Source organism: Phaeodactylum tricornutum, chromosome 11 (genome assembly GCF_000150955.2).
Source record: "Phaeodactylum tricornutum CCAP 1055/1 chromosome 11, complete sequence".
In the NCBI taxonomy this organism is placed as follows: Eukaryota; Bacillariophyta; class Bacillariophyceae; order Surirellales; family Neidiaceae; genus Phaeodactylum; species Phaeodactylum tricornutum.
The window spans coordinates 682,871-708,856 of NC_011679.1; the positions used below are offsets into that span (position 1 = coordinate 682,871).

At 49.8% G+C, this 25,986-nt stretch overlaps 12 protein-coding genes across 12 annotated transcripts; 5 read left to right on the forward strand and 7 right to left on the reverse strand.

Annotated features, from left to right (window-relative positions):
* Nucleotides 1-53: 53 nt before the first annotated feature.
* On the reverse strand, nt 54-2,033 carry PHATR_28285 (predicted protein; the record flags this gene model as incomplete). Its single annotated transcript, XM_002185895.1, has 3 exons — nt 1,626-2,033; nt 346-1,454; nt 54-294 (listed from the first exon to the last, which is right to left on the reverse strand). Coding segments are annotated over exons 1-3 (1,659 nt in total), but the record flags the coding sequence as incomplete, so codon positions are not given.
* Nucleotides 2,034-2,585: 552 nt separating this feature from the next.
* On the reverse strand, nt 2,586-4,422 carry PHATR_46877 (predicted protein; the record flags this gene model as incomplete). The annotated part of the gene is made up of 2 exons (XM_002185896.1): nt 2,586-2,831; nt 2,911-4,422. The coding sequence occupies 2 exons, from the start codon at nt 4,420-4,422 to the stop codon at nt 2,586-2,588; spliced, it is 1,758 nt and encodes a 585-aa protein (XP_002185932.1).
* A 410-nt stretch (nt 4,423-4,832) lies between these two features.
* PHATR_36932 (predicted protein) lies at nt 4,833-8,042 on the forward strand (the record flags this gene model as incomplete). The annotated part of the gene is made up of 4 exons (XM_002185729.1): nt 4,833-6,300; nt 6,400-7,094; nt 7,173-7,445; nt 7,515-8,042. The coding sequence occupies 4 exons, from the start codon at nt 4,833-4,835 to the stop codon at nt 8,040-8,042; spliced, it is 2,964 nt and encodes a 987-aa protein (XP_002185765.1).
* Nucleotides 8,043-8,622: 580 nt separating this feature from the next.
* PHATR_46878 (predicted protein) lies at nt 8,623-9,944 on the forward strand (the record flags this gene model as incomplete). The annotated part of the gene is made up of 2 exons (XM_002185730.1): nt 8,623-9,044; nt 9,137-9,944. 2 exons carry the CDS (start codon nt 8,623-8,625, stop codon nt 9,564-9,566), a joined length of 852 nt encoding a protein of 283 aa, XP_002185766.1. The 3' UTR covers nt 9,567-9,944.
* Nucleotides 9,924-10,418, reverse strand: PHATR_5396 (predicted protein; the record flags this gene model as incomplete). Its single annotated transcript, XM_002185897.1, has 1 exon — nt 9,924-10,418. A coding segment is annotated over one exon (495 nt), but the record flags the coding sequence as incomplete, so codon positions are not given.
* A 2,361-nt stretch (nt 10,419-12,779) lies between these two features.
* PHATR_46880 (predicted protein) lies at nt 12,780-14,540 on the forward strand (the record flags this gene model as incomplete). The annotated part of the gene is made up of 1 exon (XM_002185731.1): nt 12,780-14,540. The coding sequence occupies exon 1, from the start codon at nt 12,810-12,812 to the stop codon at nt 14,538-14,540; it is 1,731 nt and encodes a 576-aa protein (XP_002185767.1). The 5' UTR covers nt 12,780-12,809.
* Nucleotides 14,541-14,560: 20 nt separating this feature from the next.
* On the reverse strand, nt 14,561-16,835 carry PHATR_46881 (predicted protein). Its single transcript, XM_002185898.1, has 3 exons — nt 16,485-16,835; nt 16,162-16,422; nt 14,561-16,073 (listed from the first exon to the last, which is right to left on the reverse strand). Exons 1-3 carry the CDS (start codon nt 16,797-16,799, stop codon nt 14,640-14,642), a joined length of 2,010 nt encoding a protein of 669 aa, XP_002185934.1. The 5' UTR covers nt 16,800-16,835; the 3' UTR covers nt 14,561-14,639.
* Nucleotides 16,836-17,166: 331 nt separating this feature from the next.
* On the forward strand, nt 17,167-17,884 carry PHATR_46882 (predicted protein; the record flags this gene model as incomplete). The annotated part of the gene is made up of 2 exons (XM_002185732.1): nt 17,167-17,455; nt 17,583-17,884. The coding sequence occupies exons 1-2, from the start codon at nt 17,302-17,304 to the stop codon at nt 17,882-17,884; spliced, it is 456 nt and encodes a 151-aa protein (XP_002185768.1). The 5' UTR covers nt 17,167-17,301.
* Nucleotides 17,885-18,282: 398 nt separating this feature from the next.
* PHATR_46884 (predicted protein) lies at nt 18,283-21,645 on the reverse strand. The gene has a single exon (XM_002185899.1). The coding sequence runs from the start codon at nt 21,622-21,624 to the stop codon at nt 18,724-18,726; it is 2,901 nt and encodes a 966-aa protein (XP_002185935.1). The 5' UTR covers nt 21,625-21,645; the 3' UTR covers nt 18,283-18,723.
* A 291-nt stretch (nt 21,646-21,936) lies between these two features.
* On the reverse strand, nt 21,937-22,824 carry PHATR_36940 (predicted protein; the record flags this gene model as incomplete). Its single annotated transcript, XM_002185900.1, has 1 exon — nt 21,937-22,824. The coding sequence occupies one exon, from the start codon at nt 22,822-22,824 to the stop codon at nt 21,937-21,939; it is 888 nt and encodes a 295-aa protein (XP_002185936.1).
* Nucleotides 22,825-23,816: 992 nt separating this feature from the next.
* Nucleotides 23,817-24,741, forward strand: PHATR_13237 (predicted protein; the record flags this gene model as incomplete). The annotated part of the gene is made up of 3 exons (XM_002185733.1): nt 23,817-24,150; nt 24,257-24,368; nt 24,462-24,741. Coding segments are annotated over 3 exons (726 nt in total), but the record flags the coding sequence as incomplete, so codon positions are not given.
* Nucleotides 24,742-24,767: 26 nt separating this feature from the next.
* PHATR_52135 (silent information regulator protein Sir2) lies at nt 24,768-25,751 on the reverse strand (the record flags this gene model as incomplete). Its single annotated transcript, XM_002185901.2, has 2 exons — nt 24,768-25,449; nt 25,510-25,751. The coding sequence occupies 2 exons, from the start codon at nt 25,749-25,751 to the stop codon at nt 24,768-24,770; spliced, it is 924 nt and encodes a 307-aa protein (XP_002185937.1).
* Between the last annotated feature and the right edge of the window lie 235 nt (nt 25,752-25,986).

Consider the following 25,986-nt stretch of genomic DNA (forward strand, 5'->3'; position numbering starts at 1 on the left):
GGCGATGGCCACTTTTACTTGTAGTCTAAAATCTCATCGCTCCCAATATTAGCCATTGGGTCGCTCTTCCGATCTTTGAGCAGCCTGTAAGCTTCCATATCTTCCTCAGTCATTTCAACTTCAGCGTTCATTGAGTGGTACTTGCGCTTTCTGTCGTCTACTATTTCTTTAGGCACTTCTTTGCTCAGTGCCTCTTTCAATTTGGCCTCATCTAACTGTGCTTTCGGATTCGCTTCTCCGTAAAGTTTCGACCGGTTGACTGGCGCCGACGATAGCTTGCTTTCATTCCTTGCCCTACCTGGGTATGATTGTAGCATGCCACGAGCCTGTGCCAATGCAGCAGACCCAGCCACCCCTGTTCCGTATCTCATTTCGTTGGCTTCGTCGTTCGCTATTCGGCCATTCTCTCCTGTACAGTACGAAGCCTTCAACAACGAATGATCATCGGCATAACCCCACTGAAATGCTCCTTTGTGGAAGTAGCTACCCCACACAGTAGTGTGTCCGTTGCTCAGTATATCTTCTTCGTATTTCGAAGAGATAGCCTCACGTTTGGTCGAGGTCCCACCTTCTATACGCCCATCCCTCGAATACATCTCGGCTTTCGTCTGCACGCCAAACCTCAGTTTCCGTTCCTGAGCCATATCATCCGCCTTCTTTTCCGTCTCAGTAGCTGACGCTAAACCTCCTTGCCCGTCGAGGTATTCTGCCCCACCATATTTGTCCAATACGCGCTTTTTCCTCTCAAGCTTCATGTCTTTGGCTTTCGACTCAAAAGTTCTCTTGAGTACTTCGGCTTGCGAAGGATTGGCTTGCGGATGTATTTCATCAACACCTTTGTCCGTTGCATCCCATGCGAATAATTGCGTATCGGCCAATTGCACAGCATCTCCCGAAATACGTGCAAAATTATCTCCGGCAAATTGCGACTCGGTCGGATCGACTTCTGGATGAGGATTGTCTCGCATGGAGCGGGATTTGGGGTCGTAGTAAGCGGAGTTAGGGTCAAGATTGCGCAAATACTTGGCTGTGTCTTCCCGAATTCGCAAATTTCGTGCCGTCACTTTCATTTGGGCTCCACCAACACCACCCTGCCTGGCCAATCGTGTCGTCAGGACCTTGGCATCTTCATCACGCTGTACAAACTCATCCTCTGAATCATCGCTGCCAACATCCGAATCATCCGAGTCATCAAAATCCGAGTCCGAATCGTTGCCTTTTGTGTCCGTCTTGTCCTTAGATGAATCTTCTTGTACTTTGCGTCGGAATGATTCACGGATTTCAAACTTTTTGGCAAGCTTTTGATTGTGGGAATCTTTATCGTATCCGTGATAAGCATCACGTTTGCTATCATAGGTTTGTTTAATGGCTCCATTGCTGGAACCCGACGACGCATTTGGCATAACAAACTCTTCCGCCCTTGAACCCGATTTCGTCATGCGCACCCTCGGTTTCTCTGCCCGTGGATGTACTTTGACTTTGCGTTCCACCACACCGTCTTCAAACTCAAGATCGAACTCTGTCCCTTGTTTGTTGACATTGAGAATTTTACAAATGCGGTAGGGCATTCTATTCTTTTTCAGTGCTTCGACCCATTGTCCTTTAACATATTTGTTGGCTGATACGCGAGCTTTGTGCTTTAATCTTTGCTGGGACAGGAGTTCCTCGGCGGCCATCAATGAAAGCGTCGGTGTTTCCTCTGCTACGGCTTGATGTTCGAGGGTTGGGTCATTGCTGTTCTGGTCCGCATTCCCGCCCAAATACCAAGGCTTTTTCGTTATAAACTCTGGATTGTGAGGATTGATCATAGATCCTGTTTTGGCATCGACGGCAGGTGCTAACGTCCCCGCTTGACGAGCCTGAGCAATCTCCTGCTGTTTCTTGCGATCAGCGAACGACTCGGTCGTGTGCGAAAGCTTCGCGGACGAACTCATCGTAAGGTGTTGCAAAGCACAGAATATGAAGCGTACCAAGCTGGCAGCGAGAGAGAATAGAAAAGAGGAATTAATACAATTCGGCTGCGCAGTCGAGTGTCAGCGAATGAACACTCGGATCATGGACAAAGGCTGCTTCGTCAAAATTCGTTTCGTTCGTGAGCCCGGTCCGTTTTTGAGTCTGCTACGAACCATTGGCTCGCGGATAGCTGTAATTTTTATCGTAGCGTGAGAGGTAGTCCCGAAAGATCATCCAATTCACGGATTCAGAAAATCCGGATATGTACCAATCCTTTGTTCTTATCTAACTAACAATGTGGCCAGAGCGATGTAGCCCGATTCGCCGAAGCAAGACAGAGACACTGTACCTTTTGCCTAGAAAAAGGTGTCGATCAATTTCATTCACTGTAAGCGAAAGACCTTGTCGCAGTGCACCATTTGTCGGTGACAGTTCCCGGGGAGCTCTTTATTCCGCCAAGCATTTCCAAACTGCACAAGTCTACAAGCACAGGTCTAGTTGTAAGTCAGAATGTAAAATTAAAGGAGCTGAGCCGTGTTTTCAAGTGCTCGAGGAAAGAACTAAGGGTGCGTTGCGAATCTTATTGACTGTGAGATTTTGTTAGCGCAGATCTCATTCGTAACATACGGAGGCTAAAAAGTATGATCTTTCCGTTGTTTCGCATCTACTTCTTTGTGAAACTCTTCCATCCAATCATCTAAAAGTCGCCAACTCGACGGAAACTCTCGCGCGTAAAAGGCTTGCTTCACGGGGTAAAAAGACTGCATGTGATCAAAACGATCTGGCAATGTGTAGTACCAGGAATTAACAATACCCTGCTCGTAACCTGGTAGCTTTTGTTGATCCGCATGGTAACCCCGTATCCGGTTGATGTAGCCCTACAACACATGGAAAATCTTATCCGAGTGAGGCATCGAACACAGTCGACTTCCGACGTTGTGATCTCGCGGTACTTACGGTGAACGTGCTAAACCAGCAGCCAAAGAATATGGAGCCCCGACTAGTCACCAATTGATCGATCATCCCGTAATAATTTGTGTTAACACCCGCCAACTCGCTGGCAAAGTCACTTAAGAAGAAGACGTTGTAATGGCCTTTAAGCGGTTGGAAAAAACCAATGTTTCGCTCGTCAGTCGCGATATACACCGTTTCGTTCTCGGCAAGGCGTCTCTTTGCCATGTCGTAGATCTCTGTTGCTTCAACCCGCGTCTTTTTGTATTGAAAATCCCCCCGTCGGATGTGAAAACTGCTAAACGAGCCCTCGGTGTTCGCGTTGTTGTAAGCACGTGCCTTTTGTCGAACCGCCGCCACAACGCGAGCTGCTGCGCACTGTATTTCGTCCATATAGCGGACGTGGTCCCGAATGAATCGTTTCATCCACAGATCTTGTTTCCAGTCTTGGAAAAATAAGAATGCGTAAAAGTGGACGAGTAACCGGGCACTCATACTGTGATCGGTCGGAAAGTGAATACGTTGCGCAGCCTGCAATGTTTCGTTGTACAAGCATATTTCTTGACGTCCGGCGCGATTTTCTTTCATACGATTCTTGGCGGAAGCGTCGATGGGAAAGGGTTTGCCAACGTAGTCTTCCCACTTCACATTTTCCGCATTGACTTCGCTATTGATACGTATGAGATCTTGGGTATCTTCATGGCTTGCTGAAGCGGGGAAAACTGCCATGCATTCTTCTGGATTCCATACAACGACTTGCGAAACCGATCTCAGCCAATAGAATAGCGTATCGATTTCGTCTGGGTTCGCCCCGTCCCATTGAGTGCGATTGCTTGGTGGAAATGCCACATTACCATCACCATCCCGAAAGTGTCCCGTCATGGCTTCGCGTTCTAAATACTCTTGCATTGTAATGATGTTCAATCCGGTGTGCTCATTGTGTATAGCCTCCATGTGAAAGAAATGGTCGAATCCAAAATGATTCCTTTCGGAATCCTTGTCCAGCAAATACATACGTTTCTCAGGTGGCAGCACCAAAGTTCGCCCCATGGCAAAAGCCAGGGCCAATACAGTCTCCATTGCCATGCGAATGTTGTTAAACCCACCGTGGTCGGGTTCAAAAGTGAGGTATTCTGTGACCGCAGGCTTCTGGAACGGGCTCACGTGATTGCTGTCGGCTGGAATGTCTCGCCAATACACCATCTCTTGAGCCACATCCGGAGACGGACCCCCATAGGCATCGCAAGACAAACCCGCTAGCTTGTACGAAGGATGGCGATCGGGATGTAGCTCTTGGCGAGAGCCTGCGTCGGCGACTTTCGCGCTGGTGAACGCCGACAGACTTTCTTTTAGAATGGCTTCCACTACGGAAATATCCTGTTCCACAAACTGTGTCGTGCGTAGATTGAGCGCCAAATTAAGCAATCCAAACAGCAACGCAATCACCCCCAAGTAGAATCCGAGGGATGCTCCCGAAGACCGCCTTCTGGCAGTACCCCTTCCGGAAGTCCCCGCCATGATCATCGACAAAATAGAAGATGAGGGGGGGGGGGGGCATTGGGAAGAATTCGATGCATTTTGGTCACCGTCCGACTCCTGTTTCCGGATCCGTAATTCTGGCTCTGATTTCCGTTTGTCAAGTACAACCACCTTTTGTGGAAACGACAGGCCACACGGATCGAGGATACCATCGATCTAAACGGTACACAAACCTCGTACTATACGCGTCTGTCGCCCATCATCTTTCGGACCGACGATCGCCCAACATTGGAACTTCAACCAACAACGAGAAAGAGCAGGAGCACAACTCGTTCGTTCCGGCTTCAAGTACTCGTCTGTGGGAACCAGCATCATTCTATCTCTGACCGGAGGCCACTCAAAGGAAGTGAGTGAGAGACTCGGTAACTCGTTACCGCGGTTCGTCCTACATGATGCTCCAATCGGATAGGATTTCACCCATTGGCGTCGCGTTACTCCTATACCTGGCAACTTCCATTGGACACGCCTTTGCACCTCGATCGGTGCTGACTTTGCGCCGCATTACTCAGCCTTCCAACCCACGCCAAGCCAGTTCCACGGATGCTGACGACGGTGGCATGTTCTTTGCAAGTGCGTCCGATGAAACTTTGCTGGCTCGGCCCGGTAATGCCACGAACGATGATGCCGCTACCGCTGATGCAGGACAAGTCAACAACCAATCCTCTCGGCAAAGTCGGGTTCTGGGATCACAGGAACTACTCATGCTACCACGTCAATACGGTCCCAAAAGGGACAAGGTAATCTTTCCACAAATGAACCACGTTTCCTGTGCGATTCTATCGGCGACGCCCTCCGACACCGTCCTGCAAAAAGCACTAGATGCTGCCATGCAGGCTCACCCCTTGTTGCACTGCCGAGTAGATGGAGACGGCGAGCCTGATAAACGAATAGATCTATTTCAAATGGTTCGGCAAGGCGAACCCAATCCTTGTACCTTTGTGTCGGAGCCCAACTTGTTTTCGGCCCTAGACGTACTCAAGGTCATCGACGTGCCTAGTACCGACCGGGAGGCCCTCGATCAATCATGGCAGAAAAGTTTCAACAAAAACTTGGACGATGGGAGTTGGTGTGACGCCGCGAAAGGCCCATTGTGGAAAGTAGAACTCCATAGAACTGCATCTAGCAGTGGTCCGTGCGCTTTACTATTCTCCTTCAACCACGCCATTTCCGATCAAAGCAGTGCCAATCGCCTTCTGGATCAAATTTTGCGTAACGTGGCCGAACTCGAAAGCTTAGGATCAACTACACCGGCGATTCCGCAGACCATGCCGTTGGCGTTAGAAGACTCGGTCATGGGAGTGTCGCGGCGCTGGAGTGACGTGCAGATGGACGGAGTTGGTACCGACACCATCCGGTACGTAGTCAATAAGGCCGCCGAAGGTTTGCGCAATCCTGTTATCGTACCGGATTCGGCCGGACGAAAAGAAGGGAGTAATCCACTGAATGCCCTTACCATCATTTCAGGCCGTGCGGCCGGCGGTCAAGATAACGAAAGTCAATCTCGGCGATCCACTTTACAATTTAGATCACTCTCGCGGGAAAGCACGTCAGCTTTGCTAGCCAAGTGCCGAGAAAATGGAGTGTCGATAAGCAACGCCCTGACGGCAGCTGCGGCCCTCACGGCGACAGATGTCATCGACAATGGTAAGCCAAAAAGAAAATCACGCAACTACAAAGTATTGCAATCCTTGGACATGAGAAGATACGGAGCGAAACTTGACCAAGGAGAAAGTGTCGCTTGCATGGCGGGTAGTATGGATTTGATGCTTGGGCCTCTTGCGGATCGGTCTGGAAGGACCCTGAAACAGACTTATACGCCGGAAGCAGCCACTATTTTTTGGAATTTAGCAAGAGAAAGTAGAAAGCAAACAATCGACTTTATGGAGTCAAACGGTCCAGAGCAAGCAGTTAGGGTCTTTGATTTTGCTATGTCCATTTCTGATCTCAACAATTTAGTCCACTTGACTGCCGAGTCAAAAGACAATAAAGGACGTGCCTACAGTGCAGGTATCACCAATGTGGGTGTCTACGAAAGTCAAGAAGCTTTTGCTCGCATTGATCAGTCTGAGCCCGCTGTTCTCCTTGTTGAACACGGAAAGTACAAAATTCAAGATATATTCTTTGCAACAACTCATACCCGATCAGGATGCCTATACCCAGCTTCCTGTATTACTGTTGACGGCTCGCTCAAAATGACCTTTAATCCGGTAGCTCCTATCGTCAGCGATAAGACTAACGCCAACTTTGCGGATGGGTTTGTGGAACTTCTCGAGATTGTTGCCGGGGTAAGCCAAGGCACAATTAAAAAGGATGAAGAGAGGATGGGGCTCTTAGCGTCCATCCCAGAGAATGCGCTTTCAGCTGCAACGGCAGTTGTTGGACTAGCAGCAGTCTTGTCACACGCCCCAGCATGGCTAGACTTTTTTTCATCCGTGAACGAAATGAAGCAGAACATTCAAGACCCGGCCGACTTTTGGGCCGCCCTCAACTTTTGGATCTTTTTTGCAGTTGGACATCCTATTCTCCAGCCTATTCTGTGGATAAGCGATGTTCTACACGCAAGTCCTGGTCCTAAGATCGGAGGCCTCATTCCAGCCACCTTTTTGGCCGGAAACCTTGCATTTATTGCTTTGATCACCAAGTCCAAAGAGGTACGAAAGTATGAATACTTCTAATGACTTCGGCAATTTTGCCCCAACTCGACACTCAGCAATGTCTTCTCATTCCAGATTCGCAATGCAGTCAACATTGCCGCACTCGCGGCGTTCTTAACGTACGTTGGCTCTGGCTTGGATGGAACGGCTGGCACAGGCGACTTTAATTTGGCACTAGATGATAGCTACAAAGGGCAAATAGTAAGAGGATGTCCCTCTTATGACGAAGTCCGTCAGCCAAGTATGGACAATTTTGATCTGGAAAAGTATCAGGGCCTATGGTATGAGCAAAAATTTCATGATTGGACTCAATTCAAAGAAGTATACGATACGACCCTTGATATAAAGGTAAGTCATCTTGTTCCTTTTTTACAACTCGAACGCTGGTCTAACGCAAGGTCTACTTTTATTTTGCAGCTAACCGAAGGAGGGAAGGGTTGGGTTGATGACTTTGCTGTCAAAGGGCCGGCTCCAGACGCTGCCAAGCTCTCGTGGGACAAGAGCCCTGTTGCCAACGGAGCTCACTACTTTTTGTTTGGACGAGTGGATCCGAATGATCCGCCAGGTATTCTACGGGAGAAAGGCTTCGGCGTCGAATTTCCGAACTACATTGTCGACGTGAAGAAAGATCCTCAAACTGGCGATTACAAGGAAGCCATTCAGTTTCAATGCTTGGAACGGGGTGGCGTCCGCGTGTTTGAGGGTATTAATTTCATGTCTCGCAATCCTACCATGACAGATGAGGAGATGACTGCAATGCATTCACGTGCAGAGCGAGCGGGTATGTACCCCTATGGAGCTAGTCCGGAGCAGATGCACACTGTAGCACGACGACCGGTGAATGCCCCGGAGATCGACAACAATTGGCAAGCCATGTGGCGTGCTCTAGGCGTTGACAAGCTGCTAGAACTCTTGACACAATCAATCGAAGATGGAGGGCGATAAGTATTCATTCTCTTATTTGACGGGCGAGCATAATGGGTCCGTGGAGAATAAGAATTGAATTTATGTAATAGGTCTTCGCGAGCAGCCCAGGGAAAGGACTGTTATTGGCTCGCAGGTAGAGACGCGCTTAGTACATATTGCATGCTGATTGTTCCATCACTGGCGGTATAGTTGTGATTGGCCTCTTTTCAGATTTGTCGGTAACGAGTTTTAAACGATGGTGGGGTGGAACAATGCGATTGCTGGTACGAATTGTGATTTCTTTGTCTTGAAGTCTTGCAAGCCAAAATAAAATCGGGATGATTCCCGTTAATTTGTCACACCAAATCATTCCTGTAGTAGCTTACGTTAACGATGAATCGGGCGAACGACAGAGGCTCAAAGTGGTTGACAGTGAGACGACATCTACAAGATATACAGTGACGTCATGTCTTTGGATGCAAAAATTACGGAGTTATCGAGCGCAAGTACTTACTGTTGTTTCCTTTTGACATCATTCTCTGCTAATGTAACGCAGTTTACCCATCCATATTTTCATTCAACCTAGCCAATCTCAGTTGTTGCCTGCAAAATTGTCACTATGTGTCAAAACCTTGTTCGTGGCCTTGTCATCTTAGCGATTGCCTCAAAAAGTGAGGCTTTGATCATTGGTAAAGCAGCGCGAGATGCCTACTCAACAAGGAATGGCGGCATGACAATGGCGGCGGTCAAACCGGACGACAGCTGTAGTCGGAGAACGTGGCTTACTAGTCTGATAGCAGGATGTGGCGTGATCGATTTCATGCCCGCAATGGCAAACGGGATAGATGTAAGCACGATCGAAATGAAGGAATTCATAGACCCCCAGGGACTTTTCTCGATCCGTGTGCCGAATAGTTTTTACACGCTTCGACGAACGGCCAAGGGCGATCTCCCCGACGTCAAAACTGGAAAGGGACGCCGAGGTTCAAGCATTTTTACGGCGGGAAACATGGCCAAAGCAGAAGTGGTTGCCGTAGAGAGGTGAGCATATTGTGTTGTCAAAAACATTGCCATCGAAACCTATTCGTGCTAATTTCGTTTGTTGTATCCTCTTTGGACCCACTCGCAAACAGATTTCCAACTCGACTACTGCTCGAGGAAAACGGTATTGACTCGACTGGAGATCTCGCAACGTTTCCCAGTCTCGGAGAACCAGCGGCTATCGCAAAGTTGATCAACCTTCGACGTGACAAGGACAAAGCGGGCATGGCAAACACGATAATCCTTCCGGATTCGCTCGCCGTTTCTGCCGACGGCAAAGAACTCCGATACATGTTGAAGACCGAGATTGATGTACAAAAGCCGGAACTGCTATTGGAACAGTACGGTGTTTCGCAGCTCTTTCGAGTGACAACAGCCAAAGCTACCTTGCGTTCTAGTGACGGTAATCTAATGGCAGTCTTCGCTAGTGCTTTGGAGAATGATTTCAACGGACCCGATGGCGCGGCTTTGCAGGCAACGGTCGATAGCTTTCAAGTTACGGAGCGCGAGTTTGGCTTTTAGGTTATGCTCTCTAGTCGATACTTGATCGGTTGGTTTACAGTTATTAATTACGCGGTCTGAGCAGCCAGTTGCGACGGGTTACTTTGCATAGACGTATCGCTAGATATCTGTATTTCCCGTTTTGAAAAATTCGCTCACAATGTGCTTGGCAACGCTTACTGCACTTACAAGCTGCAGCAATCGCGCTACATTTCTTTCTGCATGGGCCCCAGATACTACCTTTTCGCTTAGCCATGTTTTTAGGTGCGGCAAAATATCGAGCGGAGAAAGATTGAACCTTCGAGAAAAATTGGTCTGCTGAGATCTATGCAACTTCAATACCCGCTCCCCAGCCCGCACCCGCTCCATAATATAGTCGTCAGATGTCATCACCGCGTCAACAAGTCCCAACTCAACAGCTTCCAGCCCTAGGAAAACATTTCCGTTAGCAACTTCGTCGAGCTTGTCCGCTAGCTCGGGACGTCCGCGAACAACGAGCTGTCGAAAGGCGTCGTGAACTTTCTCGAGACGTTCGGTCTCGTGTTTCAAATCCTGCTTTGACACGGAGCCGAAAGTCGTTAGCGGATTCTTTTCATTGCCCGCTTTCAGAATCATAGGCTGGACACCATATCGTTTCGCCAAATCATGAAAATTGAGTCCTTCCATGATTACTCCGACGCTCCCGACCGAGGCAAACGGCGCTGCCACGATTCGATGGGCTTGACTGGCAATCATGTATCCACCGGAAGCAGCGTATCGATCGACACACGCCGTCGTGGTGATACCTACCACGTTCGCCAAACGTTCTATTTGCGCACTTGCAAGGCCGTAGGATGCCACACTTCCCCCTGGACTGTTCACTGACAAAATCACTTCCAGATCTCGCGCAAGACCTGTCTCCTTGTCCGTGCCGAACGCATGTCCACGATGCTGCTGAAGTAGAAAAGAAACAACGTCGGCAAGAAACTCCACATCGACACTACCATTGGAACTGCTGTGCACATCGACAACGATTACGGTTCGCGAAAAAGTGTTTTCCAAATCCGCACGCGCCGGTTTATATTTTCCTTGATTACGAACATGTTTTCGTCTCCATTTTGCCAACGAAACTCCTTTCGGAGGTTTTTGAATCACTGTTTTCAAAGCATCATTGTCTCGAGTGTACCGATCGTTTAAGCGTTCCCAGACAAAATGCTGTGTTGGCTGAATGGATTCTTCTTGTGTCGCCAGCCGTCGCGTGATCCAAGTCAAGAACCACAGTCGCATGGCGGTCCCCAACACAGAAACGAATATCTCTGCTAGAATAAGACTGTTCGGGGACACTGGCTGGCTGGCACCACGTTGTCGGCCCACGCCTACCGGTTGAGTTCCTCGGTTAAGAGAATAGCGATACGGATGTGGCGAAGAACCCATGCCCGGTCCCATGAGAATCATAGCTGGGCTCTGCATACCGGGAGGGGGGACAGTTGTTGTCTGCGGGGTAGTCTGGGCTTCTGGTGATGTGGTCGTGTGCTGCGATTCGGTACCATTTCCCATGGTTTCGGAACCCTTCACAGACGCAGTAGCATTTTTAGTAGAAAGAGACGATTCATCTTCTGTCGACGTTTCATTTGCCTTGACGGGAGTAGGTGTCGTTGGGCGTTGTTCCATGCCATTCTTTTCGTCGGCAGACTTGTTCTTCAGGTCTGTTTCGGTGTCTGGCTCCAACGTTAATACTGTGATCTCAATTTCATCCCTTTGGTCGCCCGTGTCGTCTTCGAACGCCTCATTTATGCTGTTATCGACCTGGCTGGTCCCAGTGTTGGTGTCGTGTTCGGTCGCTGTTTCTTGGGATAGGGATTTTTTCTTGGGGGTTGCACTGTCGTCGGAGGGGCGTGGAAGACTGAGGCGAAAGAAAGAACGCGGCGCCTTTGTAGGCTCCTTTGTGTTGACTTTGCTGTTCGGCTCGCTGTGGTGAGAATTTGAATATTCGTTGGTGTCGAGTGATGGATTCGATGTACCGGATGTATCGGTCTTTGCTCCTCGTGACTCGAGGGTTCGATCTGTTGCCTCAGATTCGCTTGTTTTGCCCAATTGAGTTCCTTCCGTCTGGTCCGCCGGTTTTTCCCTATTTTCGGGCAGTGAACAATTCGATGGTTGTTGTTGTCTCTGAAATATGAAGCGGTAACGCGAGGGTTTGATCGGAGCGGAGTCCGTACCATTGGTAGCGTCTGCCGCCACGGTACCCTCCAATTCTGTGTATTCAATCTCGACGGATGACCTATTATCGTCGGCAGTCGTTGTCACGTTCCAACGGCTGGAATCTTGCGTGCGTCTCTTTTGTTCCACGCCCTTGTCGGTGTCGTCGGTTCGATTGTTGTTCGTGATGTGCTTTGTGCGGATCGTATGATTGTCGTTGGCATTGTTGTTGTCGGACGTTTGATTCCGCAAAGATTTCGTGGTGGATTGCCGTTTCCCCCAGAGACGTTGCCGCAATTGTTGTCGTTGTGATTCCACGGTGGTTGCGAGCGTATCGTCGTCATCCGAGGAGTGTTCCTCGTCGGAAGCTGCTTCACGGTCGTCGTCCACGACCCGGCGTGGATACCGGAACGGCCAAGTCCACGATGGATCCGACGACCGGGTGTGATTGCCACTAGTGTGTGTCGTGTTCGATGCCATCCGTGTTGTTTGGGAACGAGACGACGCGTGCATGGTGACGAAGGGTGATGGAACACGAGACGTGGCGCGGCAGTGTGTTACCAATAACCACAGACCGTACCAGCAGGATATCCACAACGGATTCATGTTCGACGATTCCCGCACTCGTAGCGTCCGGTACGCACACACACACACTCGTTGCGCCGGTAGAGTCGTTGAATCGGCTCGGCTGCAAAGGATAGGAATGTATGGTTATGGGAGTAATTATTGGATTGGATTGGAAGTACCAATGTCCATGGTGCCACCAAACGTGCCAATCATTCCACATTCGTTGCGACCGAGGGCACCCAACACCGAAGCGCCCGTGGGTACCGTGTGAAGTGTTCCACGGACGCATGGCAGAACTCTCTCGTCTGTCTACCATTCCGTTCGATCATGAGACGAGTCGCTTGCGACACATTGTTCGTTCCGGATCCTCCGGGCTGACGTCACAGTCCGCGAAACGAGGGTGACACTTCCAGGATCTCCGGTCTCCCCTCGAAACACACACACAGCCCCAAACAACACGGAAACACTATGGGAGGCGCCGCCCACGACAAAGTCTGACACTCTGTGTGTGTGAGCACCATGACAATTCGTATCCAACCCACCGTCCCCTCTCCCAAGATCTACTACTACTCCTACTGCTACTGCTGGTGGTACATGGGTCTCGTGACACTCGCCGTTTCTTGTATTCTGCGTCCACCAGCACTGCTGGTCCACGGTTGGGCGACGACTCCCACGCGCGTGTTGGGGATTGTGGGTCGGACGTCCGCACTCGTCGCGAGTAGTGCCGAGACTACCCGTCACCGTCACGGTGCTTCCTTGTCCATGAGTCAATCGCCGTCATCGTCGTCGTTCGGATCCATCCTTGGGAACCTGGTGTCGTCGTCGTGGAACAGAAGCAACAGCGGTCCGTCGGCGGTGCCCGGGCTCGATCAAGCCTTGATCGAATCACCACGTTCTTCCTGGAACGAAATTCGATCCCTCTTGGAATCCCGAATGACAACCAATGCGGAACGGAACTTTCGGAACAATCTGTCTACAGGATACGGCGTCGCTTCCCCACTGCACAACGTTCGATTGTACGACGAAGCCAACCAGGAATCCGACGTGCGCGTTACCTTTTATCGAGACAGTGCGTCCTGGTGTCCCTACTGTCAAAAGGTGTGGATGACACTGGAAGAAAAACGCATCCCGTATCGAGTGGAACGTGTCAATATGCGCTGTTACGGGGATAAGCCAGCCTCCTTCTTCCGGATCCAGCCTGGAGGGCAAATCCCCGTGGCCGTCATTGACGGCAAGGTCTACGGACAATCCAACGACATTTTGTACGCTCTCGAGGAGGCCTTTCCGCAACACAAATCTCTCGCTCCACCCCAGGGCATGGCAATGGAAGCACAACGACTGTTGCGATTGGAACGCAGTCTCTTCTCGGTCTGGATGTACTGGTTGACGGGTGGTAGACAGCGCGACGAGTTTCGGGCAACACTTGCCGAGGTCGAAACGGCCTTGGCACAGAATACGGACGGACCGTTCTTTCTGGGTCGGGACGTGACCATGGTGGATTGCATGTTTGCGCCCTTTTTGGAACGCATGGCGGCGTCACTCTTGTACTTCAAAGGCTTTCAATTCCGGGTTGCTCCCGGTGTCCCGACGGACTATCCCGCCATCAACGCCTGGTTCGACGCCATGGAAACACGGGAAAGTTATCAACTGACCAAGAGTGATTACTACACACACTGTTGGGACTTACCGCCCCAACTGGGCGGTTGTGTCTACGAAAAAGGTGGCGAGCCCTTTGAACAAGCCATCAACGGCGACCGTCGGTTGGACGGCACGCACAAGAGTTGGGAGTTGCCGCTGGCGCCGCACAACGGAGGGATTGAACCGGACTGGGAATGGGCCGGTGACGAGGCGGCGGCCCGACGGGAGGCGGTGGAACGCGTGTCCGCCAATCACCAAGCCATTGTCAAGTTTGCCGCCCGTGGAGCCGGCACCAAAGGACTCGTGCCCTTTTCGGCACCCCTCGCCGATCCCAAGGCGACACCCAACGAAGCCGTCCTCCAGGCCGTGGACACATGTTTACAGATTGTTTGCCTGGCGTTGCTGGAAGGGACCGACAAGTACGATACCGACATGGTCAAGGTTGCGCATATTATTCAGGAAAAAGGCGGCCAGGAGTTCACCAATGGCGTTGTCGCCAGTCTCGCATATTTGCGAGATCGTGTGGGTGTTCCACGGGACATGCGCTTACCGGCAGCTCGGCAGTTGCGGGCACACCTGAATTGGTCCGTGGGCAAGCTTTTGGATACATAATAGCGAGACCAAAACAAAATACTACTGACTTTCGTTTGCTTACAGTTAAGCATTTATTCGTATATTTGGATACTATCGATACACAGAATACAACGGTAGCTAAAAATCAAAATCCGCGCCGAGGCCGAATGCCGATTGAAACTTGCCGTCGTCGCTGGAATAGCAAAGATCGTATTTGAGTGGAATGCCTTGTACACTCTTACGCACTCCCACGCCGACACAAGATTTGCGGCGAAAAGAGCTCTGCGAGTCTTTCGCAGCAAACAGCCAGTCACCAAAGAACACAACGTTGGTATCCTGGCGAATTTGGACCACAGGAATGTCGATGGGCACACGCAGTTCTGTCGTTCCCGTCAACGCCGATGCTACTCGTCCGTTCAATGACGAGCCTCGAATATTGTGTGCGATGCCCTGAGCTTTGGCTTCGTGACGGGGAAGATTGGGCGTCGCCGTCGTAATTGAATGCTTCAGTGCCAAAATCAAAGGACGCCCTCCCGGTCCAAACGATGCCAACAAAGGAAATATTTGCCGTGTGGTCGCTGTTGCAGAAGTGTACGGCTTCAATTTGAGAGGCGGCAAAAGAGCATTCGCCTCTTCTGTGGTCGAAGATGCAGCAAAGAGTCTGGTACCAAGTGAGCATTTGGCATCAATGCTAGACCGTGCGTCGTAGGGAAGTCGTTTCACAAATGGTCCGACCGCAAGTGTGGTACTTCCAATTGTTTCGTGGAGACCCGTCTTGGTTGCCGTCCGCTCCAGAGAGCCACTGGCCACACTATTGCGAACTATCCTGGAGCATATTGGATTGCGTAGCCGAACAGTTGCACCCTTGCGATCCAGAATTGAATCATGATCGTAGTCGGGGGGTAGTTCCCCCTCTTGCATTTCTTCCGGTTGATCGCCAATAAAGTCACTAAAAACTTCTAGGTCGTATCCACCACCCAAACCAAATTTACTGTCCGTAAAACTCAACCGTATGCTTGGCTCCGCGTCTTTAGTACCTCGACGAACACTAAGTCCCAGCGATTCGCCTCCCCCAAGCAAGTTGATGTGCTCAAAGTCCAGTTCACCTTCCCAGGACCCCGTGTACAGCGATTTCCCCAGTCCATATTCCAAATGCCGGGTCGGAGCTTCGGTAGCCAAAATGTGTAGTTGCACCGTCCCGTCCTGCATGGGTTGAGGGGTGGCCCTCAAGACTTGAGCAAAAATTCCGCTAGAGGCAATTTGTTGCCAGCGAATACCGTCCCATTGGAAGGGATTTCCGGGCGAAAGGCCTAAAGCAGAGGCAATACGATTCGGTCGGGTGTGGCCCGCTGTTGGCACAAACGTAGTGTTGAGATCCGCCTTGGTTATCTTGTCGAAACCCAACGTGCGTCGATTCTGATGTTTGTCCTTGTACTGGCGAAAGGTGAGGAGATTTCCCGTTTCTTCATCCACAACCATTTCCTTGCAAAACGTGATACCGACAGGGTCTTTGGAGACGGCAGGTTCTTGTACCGTGATGATTGCCGTACCTGTTTCGGATTGTAGTGTTGCCTAGTGATCATCCGAACCGTGAACTAAACTGAGTGACAATGAAATCTCGTTCCCCACTCGTAGACTGATTGGATCTGACGGTACTTACCCCCGTGACGGAATGAAGAATGTAGCCTTTCCGAATATACCATTCTTTGAGTGACTTGGCAAAGCTTTGAATGCTAGTGGACTGCAACGGGTGGCCAACCACACCGGCTCGGTTCGCCGCCAACTGTATAACCTCGTTGGGAAGGACGGTTGAATTGGGAACCACAACTCTCTGGATCGGCATATTTTTCAGTTGATGCAGAAGCTCTTCTTCTTTCTTGACTTCTTTGCTTTTGAAAGAGTTGGCGACCTTCTTTTTGGCCTCGATTAAAGGTTTTACGACGGCTCCTCGAAAGGATTGAAAGGCTTTCGCCCAGTACGAACCGTTGAGGAAAGCGTAGCCTGCGTGCCCTTGACGACATCGCCACCACCACGAAGTCCCGACGGAGCATCGGTATCGTTCTTCCGAATAATAGAGGCCAAGAGAGTCGGACCCTCGAAGCCATCCCAAGCTTGTAAGTGCCCGATGTCATCCGATGGCGGAACGCCATTGTCGCCACTGTTCCGACCGTCCGTAAACGGTTGAGAAAAAAGGCCACCGATTCTACCGCGTGGTGAGTTCGACGGAGGCAAAAAGGCTTGACACTCTGGCACAATCAAAGCCAAAAGCAGCAGGGGTACAAGTGAAGACGTCTTCATTCTCGGTTTCGATCCCCCTCCATGGGCGGTTGCTCCGACACACCGAACCGCATATATTGTGTCTACTAGCTAGTAGGTGTCAGCAGTCGAAAAGACGACCAATAAAGCAAGCGCGCAAATCTTCGAAATGTATCTTCAGCTACGCCACATTCGTGAACCGACCGAACACGACCACCACAACAACGGGATCTGTTTGCAAATTCAAAATTCTCTATATCAACATTCGGATTGGAATGGAGTATAACAGGCGACGGACTGACTGACAGCAGATGTGTTTCCCAACTACCTTTAGAATTTAGCATATGCCGTCACGTCTCTTCGACAGCCGTTTCGGAAAGTTGACAATGGCAATGCGTCCGCCAGAAACTACAGGCAGGAAATAACTTGCTCTCTACATCCGAGAGAGACATCCGTGCTCTCATTAATGTAAGCCGTTCCGATAGAGCAGCATCTGACGAATTAATTATAGACAGGCACCACTTCCTATTCCAATCCCCTCAGAATGGACCGGGCAGTCGAAGACGCAACGCCTGCGGAGGAGTGGTCCCAGTCCCTCAACGCCACTTGCAACCGCCTTTCTACGCAATACTCAAATCTACTAAAGTCGGCTTCTTCTGTCACCGCTTTGGCCGAAGAAAATAAACACGATCCCAGAGGTAAGCTCCCAATTTGCGTATTTCGATATTGTGGAGCCTTAGCAGTCTTACAGCTGTGAAAAAGCGCATTGCTTGAATATCATCGAACTAACATTGAATTTGTGTTGTCTATCTTTGCACTCGCTAGCTGGTGGTGGACACATGATATCGGCTCAGGATCCGCCACCGCCACCGCTCGCAGCTGATGTTGCACTAGCCTCGTTACAATGCCAATTAGCTTCGGAAAATATTTGTGTTGCGACATCGCATCTCTTGACTTTGATACGAACGCTGAGATTATCCCTCCTATTAATGGACGAAGATACAATCGACGCGGAGGAAAGCTTGCAGGCGCAAGAAACAAAACGAATGACGGAACAAGCCATGACAAAGGCCATCCAGTTGGAGCAACAACTCATGATTCAACGACAGGAGAGCTTGAACAGATGATGCGTATTGATGCGGACCTTCCGATTATTCTCTTTCGCACGAAAGCCAGCATCGTATGATTTGCTTTTCATATTCAACCATCGGATATACTCACTAGATACAGAGATTTGACTCAAAATACAATTACAACTAATCGAACTATGGTAGTCTAGTATCTGAGTCTGACTTAGATTGCAACTTCCGAGTCATCCAGTTTGCACCTTTCACAAGGCCTTTTGACGTCCTGTCAACGACGTGGTGCTTTTGGTTTATTCTCGCCAGACGGTCGCCCACGGCGGCCACGGCATCTCCGCTGGCGCGCGCAACATCGCCTGCCTTCGTTTCTGTCGTCGCAGCCACAGCTGCGCCGCCCGCAGCGATCAAAGCTACTCCTGGTCCAACTAACAAAAACCCGGTAACACACCCCAAAGTGGCTGCGCCACCAATTTGCCGTTTTGTAGCACGGCCATTCGTGGAACCCCTTTCCTGACTGTTACTTGCTTTCTCCGATAACACATCTTCTTCTTTTTTCTGCCTCTTGAAAAGCATAGTGCTATATTTGCTGATGTTCTCTCTTTGTAGGATGGTTCGTTCAACGCCGAAGTACTACTCTTATTTTCGCTGCCGCTTCTACGAGTCAATTCTTTCTGTTAGCAGCTTCTTTTGCCGTTTCTTGCTTTTATTCGTGTTTCTCAACGACGCATCACGGCTGATCCAATTACGTCAGACGATGATGTCGTAACGATTTTTACAATGAGACTGTTTTTATTTTGGCAGTAAAAAATGCCAGGGTTGTGTTTTTTTACTGTTAACGCTTGTTTACGTCGATAATCTCGATGTAGTCATCCTGTTCCTAACAGTCACCTTGCTGGGGTACGTAAATGACGTGCAACAAATGCTCTCGAAAATGCACCTCCAAGCTTCGGCAACTCTGTCGACGCCAATCTAGAAAGTTCCCCTACTGAACTTCCGAACTTGTCGAGCGCAAGCTTTTTCGGGACGGGTTCCTCAAGATCTGCCCTGGAGAGTAATGTCCGCGTTCGCTTAACATTTTTTGCATCAACGCTCCCCAAAAGTGGCAAGGTCGGAGCAAGGTTGAACGTGAAGTCTTGCTCCATATTCGCCTCTGTAGCAACTTCAAAAGACTCTTGCTGTATTCGTAGGAGTTTGTCTCCTTCCGTTAGGATAAATAAAGAAATTGGTAAATCTCTTGGCTTGCTTCCCCAATTCGACCTTGACGATAATGGCTCGTTGGCAGACATAGATACAACCTTACCGGAAATTCTCTGGGCGTAAATTTTGCTTTGTTTGCCCGTCAAAGCGTCGATTGAGATAACTCTAGACTCATCTGACTCATTTTCGTGAAGAGCAAGAAGAACAATATCTGCCCCGGTCAAATAGAGAGAATCTGTAATTTCTGACGTGCTTCGGATCGGTTTGGTCACCGCCCATGACCAACCCAAATTTCTCGGGCCGTTGACACCAAATGGCGATTGCAAAGTGACGCCTGATTTTGACACCGATAACACCATGTCATGAAGCTTTCTCGATCGAAGAAAGTCAATTGACTGTATTACTTCGCCAACAGTATCCAGATGAGTAAGGGATGAAAGAAATGTGACTTCGGAATGGTCCCATAATGTGATGGTGTTGCCATATCCGATGGCAAGGATACTTGAATCCTTTGAAAAGCTCATTGCATTCGGACCTGTTGCAAAGTTTGAATAGCCGGAAGGATTTGTAATTTTGCATTCACACAACCATGATGGCATTCGATTCTCGTTTGCCTGTCTGGTTTCTAGCGAGAGTTGTCGCCACATGCGGAAAGCGTTTTCGTCTGCACTTGCAGTGCAAGCATACTTTCCGTCACATGAAAGAGTGACTGCTGAAACGCGATTTCTAATTCCGTGAGGATGGGTCATTGCGGCAACAACTTCATACGGCTTTGATCCTGTAGACTCCTTCCAAAACCTAAGTGTGGTAACGACACCAACGGAAGATCCATCAGGCAGTCGCTGCTCAGCTCCTACGCATGCATTTTCTGTCGGTGCAGTGTCGACCGTTATTAGATCAGCTCCTGTTTCAGAAAAGTGAGAATGGGAGATTGAAGGTGAAGGCATTGGACTGTCGCCTTTTTCTGTTCTGCTCACTCGATTGTAAGGAGCAACTTCCAATACCTTCGATACTTGTTGTGCATCCGGATCATACCAATGAATGTATCCTGGAGCTCCGCCAAGGCTGGCCAAAACGATTTTTTCAGGATTCTGGGGATTGATGCTCATTCTTGGAGAGGATGGTATGATTGCCCGTCCTGGCGAAACGGCCAACCCTTGAACCTTCCAACACTGAGAGCGATTATGTAACTCAAACAGGTGCAACGCGTTGTCAGAGCTGTAGACAAGAATTCCATTCGCCTGCCCCGACTGCTCGATACAGAGTAAGTGGACAATTCCTCCAAGTGCAATTCTGGGTAGTACATCGGCTGGTCGATAAGTTCCTCGCGAGAGCTGCCATGTAATCAAAACGCTCTCCTCGCCTCCACTGTACAGCATTGGCTCTGCGGCTGAATTGACAGCGTCGTATGAGAGCGAAGAAACTGAATGTGCGTGCCAATGCAGCTTTCGCGATACCATAGTTTTGGAAGGATGCGTTGGCTTCTCCAAACTAACAGAGCCGCTTTCGTCCGATCCTGTCTTGTAGCGTTCCTTCAAGATGCAATACTCCTCAGCAAGCGCCAGCAAGTTTTCCATGACCCTGATTTCTCCAGAATAGTAGCCACAAGCAATGTCTTTTCCATTTGGTGAAACTGCAATTGCTGTTATGGCATCGCTGGAAGGAATAGTGAATTCAGCTGGAGATAGCTTTCTGTTGTTGTTCACCTGATCATGGTATACGCATAGAGACGTTCTGCGTGCCACCAAAACAAGATTTGCTCCCTTCTGCCGACTGGGGATCGACAAAAGACGTAAAGGCCCAGCATAACTTTTGGACTTTTTGAAAGCGTGCTTAACCCTGTCGATTTGAAAGACAGCTGTATCATCTTTGATGGTAATGGATCCCGTGACAACATCCAACGCTATAGGCCATGGTAGAAACAATCGAAGTACTGATCCGTGTATTTTTGACAATGATGATGATGATGTTCCTCCTTTCGGTCCTTCTTCCACAATCGCGTAAACAAATATTCCGTCAGTAGCGTTGCCGCCGGAGGACAACTTGGGAACCGACAATTGTTTGATAACGGGGAAGTCTTCCGATAATTGAAAGACTCGATGGGGCCGAAAAACAGGACCATCGAAATAAAAGTCTCCTAATTTCTGGGAAACTGATTTCTTCGCATCTGAATCAAGAAGTGCTGCTAGTTGGAACTCGCGAATGGTTCCGTCTCGACAGCCTAAAAGAAGAACGTGACGAAATGCATTTTCTCCACTTGTTCGATTCGAGTCAGACATGATATCCTTCACCGTCTGGGTCGGTTGTGGATACAGAGCCAAAGCAGTGCTTTCAATAATGAGTAAGTCATCGGCGTGTTCCCCTGGTATGAGTGTGCCGATCCGCTTTCCTGTTCTGAACGAGAGTACTGACACGTAACGAGAATTCGGTAGCAACACGAATCGCTCGGACTTATTTTCGTCTAAAACATCGGAAACCAAAGGCTCAAAAGTTACACTGGATGACTGAGCTTCCTTTCCGCGATTCGCATTCTCACGATCCCCTAAAAGAGGCCCGCCAACAACGGACTTTCTCATGATCGGTGGCATGGTCCGCCAGATTTTTATCGGGAAGGCCCGCAAAAAAATGGAGAAAAAGATGTTGCGTTCCGGTTGCTATTTCGAGGTTGGCGTCGGTGGAGCTGGGAGCCAACCGATGTACGGTAGGCGGCCAGTTTTTCAGTACCGGAAAGACCTACCCTTTTCCACTTACGAGTAGGAAACAGAGCCTAATGGAATCGCAATTGTTTTATCCTCTGCGAATGCAGAAAAAAAAGAACTTTCTAATATAAGTTCCGTACTCTTTTGCAAAGAGATCCTGTTGATTACAGTCAATAGTCTAGTTTTGCATTTTCTCTCGGTTTAGTGGTTATCATCCGCGTTGTGGTCAAATTTCGAACCAGCCGCAATCGAAAAGTTGGAAAATGTCACCGAGCTTCCTTGCTGGTCTACGGGGCAACAAGCAAAGACTCCAACCCACAATTTTCCTTCGGCAGCCGACGGCCCGTTCCAGGACTTTTCGACCGCGGAGTGATTTCGCAAAGGATCGTTCGTGTGACGCATATCCCGGTTTAAATGGCCAATGCGTAAAAATTCCCATTCCTTGCTTGACTCTTTCGCCTCCACCACAAAACTCGACCCACGACAGTGAATACGAATTTGGGCCCTAACAAAGACTGCGTCCGACTTCTCAGCAGACACTGAACTCTCCATTGTGGGCGGCGAAGCCGACCACGGTTGTGTACTCCAATCGCTGTAAATATTGGTGACGACACAGGATAAGCGCGGGACGCCGTCAACGACTTCGATACCCGTCTTGATCCAATGTTCTGGAGTTATGCGTACACAAAGGCCGGCTTGGTCAAATTGTCTAGCAGCGGTCAAGTGAAAAGTCGTCTCAACCGTATAATGCTGCGAAGCGTCTAGCTCGTGGTACAGAAAAGGTCCGTCGTCCTTCACCAAAATCGGCTCGTAGTACGTCTTTCGCCAAAAGTCTTTCTTTGCCGGTGCCATAATGGTAAGGTTGGAGCAGTCTTTATCGACGTACCATTTCCCACCCTGCCCCTCCCGCCCAACTCCCGGCGTCACGTTTTCTTGCCACGAGTCTGGCGCACAAAACCATTGCAACGCCCCGTTTACATTTCCGGAGCTCCGGATATCTCGAAAGTGCCGCAACAAAATCTTCTCATTGTCGTACCGTTGGTGCGGTTCGCCTGGTTGCTCTTCGGAAGTCACGTGAGATTGCATCATACCGTGGTGGAGGTATGTAGTGTGGATAAGGGTGCGATCTACCTTTGGTACAAGGTACCAACGTTCGACGATAACAAAATAGTTTTACAGGTATTGCTGGAGCCGGTTTCGAAAGCCTGTCAGCATCGACGAGCGACGGATTGCACGACATAATTTCAAGTCCATAATTCGTTTTCTCTGTGTCTCTCTTGAAATATACGACAGACAATCCGTCGACAGCAAAACCTTACTTATATGGACACTTCTACCGTGTCACTGGCTCTGGAGCACACCAACTTGATACGAACTGTAAGCCCCACCCCATCCTCGGCCCAACTCGGCCGTATCTCTCCTGGATTCTTCCTGCAGTGAACGGCTCTGTCGAGAGGCCATTTTCCGTCACGCGTCGTGGCTTCGACCATCCAACCAGAGACAGTTTTGATGGATCGCCGCGGCCGGCTGGAAACGTTGGCCGGAGCCGTCGCGTCCGGAGATCCCTATCGCGTCGCCCGGGCTTTGGAAATATCACCCATTGCGCTGTCTCGTCAAGGTGCCGAACCCCAGCCTGTCCAGAACGCGGGTACTCTCGAGGACAGGTACGGGGGGAATTGGACCAATGTCGCGTCCGCCTGGTTGGGTGCGTGTCAAGCGGCGGAAGCGGTACGTGTGCCAGGAATACTTAGTAAAAAGGGTACCGTCCTGGATGGCCAGCCGACTCACACGTGTGTGCTTTTCACTAACTATCTAAGGGTTACGCGGTCAAGTGTTACGAAAGTCAGAGCGCACTCCACACGGCCTTTCACCAGGTGTTCGGTTCGTCCACGGGAAATTGGCTGGTTCCTGCTCTTCACACCGTTTGTCGGAGCACGCACCGTATTGCCGTCCGGGCCGACAAGGAAGCCGCCAACGGAAACGATCAAGCCAAGCTGCAAAATGCTGTCCAGCTCTTACAAGAAAGCTTCAGCCGAACATTCAACGACCGCAAGGAACTCCGACCGGGAGCACCGTACGACGCCGAGGAAGGGTCCAAGAAAGCCGGGGTCCTCTTCATTGTTAATGAGCTTTTCGCGATTTACTTTCGTCTAAATACTCTGCGGCTGTGTAAAAATTTGCAAAAACCGGTCGAAACCCGCAAATTGCATACACAAGGGGTCATGGGGCAAATGGTTACGTACAACTACTATGTCGGTCGACTGAGTTTGTTTGAAGATCAGTATGCCGAAGCGGAGTCCAAGCTGGAATTCGCGCTAAGCAATTGTCACAAGAATGCGTTTCAAAACAAGCAGCGAATTCTTCGATACCTAGTGCCCGTCAAACTATTTCGTGGGCGAATGCCGAGTGGTCAACGTAGGTAGACAATGTTGAGACAATGTTGAGACAACCATTTTCTTTTCTCGAAATCGGTACCGCCATGTTTCTCAACCAAGTTGTTGCGCCCTTTTTTGGACTGCAGTGCTCACCAAATACAAACTTGATGAATTTCTACCACTGGTGGATGGTATCCGTAAAGGCGACTTGCGCACATTCAACGACGCTTTAATTCAGTTTCAGGATCGCTTTATCAGGTACGCTTTGTTTTTACTGTTAATTGGAACCATTTGTTTTGGGTTCTTTGTATTTACAACCTCGCTCATTTACATTGTTCCGGACTGGAGTAGGCAAGGAACCTATCTGCTATTGGAGAAGTGCAAGGTGGTCTGTTACCGGAATTTGTTTCGGCGGGTGCATTTACTTCTGGAAAAACACCAGATATCGCTGGTAGATGTTGCCAGCGCACTGAAGTATCTAGGCATGCCAGCCGATTTGGACGAAGTCGAGTGCATCTTGGCCAATCTCATTTATCGTGGCTACATTCGCGGCTATCTTTCACACGCCAAACGAGTTTTAGTTTTGAGCAAGAGGGACCCGTTTCCCATTTCGGCTGTTGTTAAGCAATAACTAGAATCCGTGCTATCGCTTTACTTTCATTGACTTGTGCTCCGCCGTGAGCGGCAGGAGTACACATTGGTTACTGGCTTTGCGGGTGCAGGTGGCAGCCATACACGCTCAATAGTGGGAGGGTTCTGGGCCATGTCTTTCTCCCAGTCCACGAATCCCAACGCCTCCAGTAAGTGAGTCATAACAATGTCAGCTTTGGCTCGTATGATCAAACTTGCTTCCTCGTCTTTGGGCGTGACTTGCAGATTCACAATGACATAGTCTTTGGCCAGCGTTGGCAAACTGCCGGCCGGCTCAATTCGTAGGGATGTTCCCAAGCATAGAACCAAATCAGCAGTCTCACACTCTGTCGTCGCCCGATCCAAGTCATCTTCCGGTAATGCATCTTCCCAATCCAGAAGCGTGTCCACCAAAATTCCCTTGCTGTTCTCTTTGCCTACACACGGGACATCGCAGAGTCGCCCCGTAGGGTGAAAACTCATTCCACCCACATCTTTGTCTCGAAAGTATTCACGGCCACAATGATTACATCGTTCCGTAAAGACGCAACCATGTAGAACTGCGTGATGATCTCGCGACAAACCCGATCGACGGTGCAAGCCGTCCACGTTCTGGGTCACCACAAAGCGAACAACGCCTTTCTGTTGGGTCAAGTACGTAATGGCCCGGTGCGTGAGTGTGGGTTGCGCCGCGGCGAAATCCATTGTACTTTGCGAGTCTTGCGTCGGCTCGAAGCGGGGTTTCTTCGGTAGCGGACGTTTCTTGGACGTCTTTTTCTTTTCCAAAGTCCAAATTCCCGACGGTCCTCGAAAATCCGGAATTCCCGCCGCCGTACTGATTCCCGCGCCGGTTACGATCACGATTCGTCGAGGGCGATCCGTCGGTTGCATCAATTCCACCAGCCGTGCAAGCTTGCTTTTGAGCTGACGCGGTGTATCCTGCTTTTCCGGCAGCCCGCAAACACCCTTGTGCGGGTATTCCTTCAAACGTGACGCGTATCCAGCCGACATGACAAAGAGTACCGTTGAAAGGTCCAGTCGGGTTCCCTAACAATTATCGGTATTTGCGTACCACAAGCTGGAAATGGTCCGGGTAGAGGTCGCTACTCGAATCACAAAGGACCTGGAGGAACTCGGTACCTTACGTCCACACCCTTTTTACTGGTCTGCATTAACTGTGAGAAAGGGATGGTGGCTCGGCGAGGGGTTCGTGCGCAAGAGCCAATGGCTCATACCGTAACTACCT

What these genes read in the sequence shown, in the direction of transcription:
- PHATR_46881 (XM_002185898.1), bottom strand. Translation starts at nt 16,799, where the DNA reads ATGAAGACGTCTTCACTTGTACCCCTGCTGCTTTTGGCTTTGATTGTG. An exon ending in AGGCTACGCTTTCCTCAACG is followed by an intron (nt 16,423 to 16,484) that starts GTTCGTACTGGG and finishes CCTTTAATCGAG; the next exon opens with GCCAAAAAGAAGGTCGCCAA. An exon ending in TTCTTCATTCCGTCACGGGG is followed by an intron (nt 16,074 to 16,161) that starts GTAAGTACCGTC and finishes GATGATCACTAG; the next exon opens with GCAACACTACAATCCGAAAC.
- PHATR_46884 (XM_002185899.1), bottom strand. Translation starts at nt 21,624, where the DNA reads ATGCCACCGATCATGAGAAAGTCCGTTGTTGGCGGGCCTCTTTTAGGG.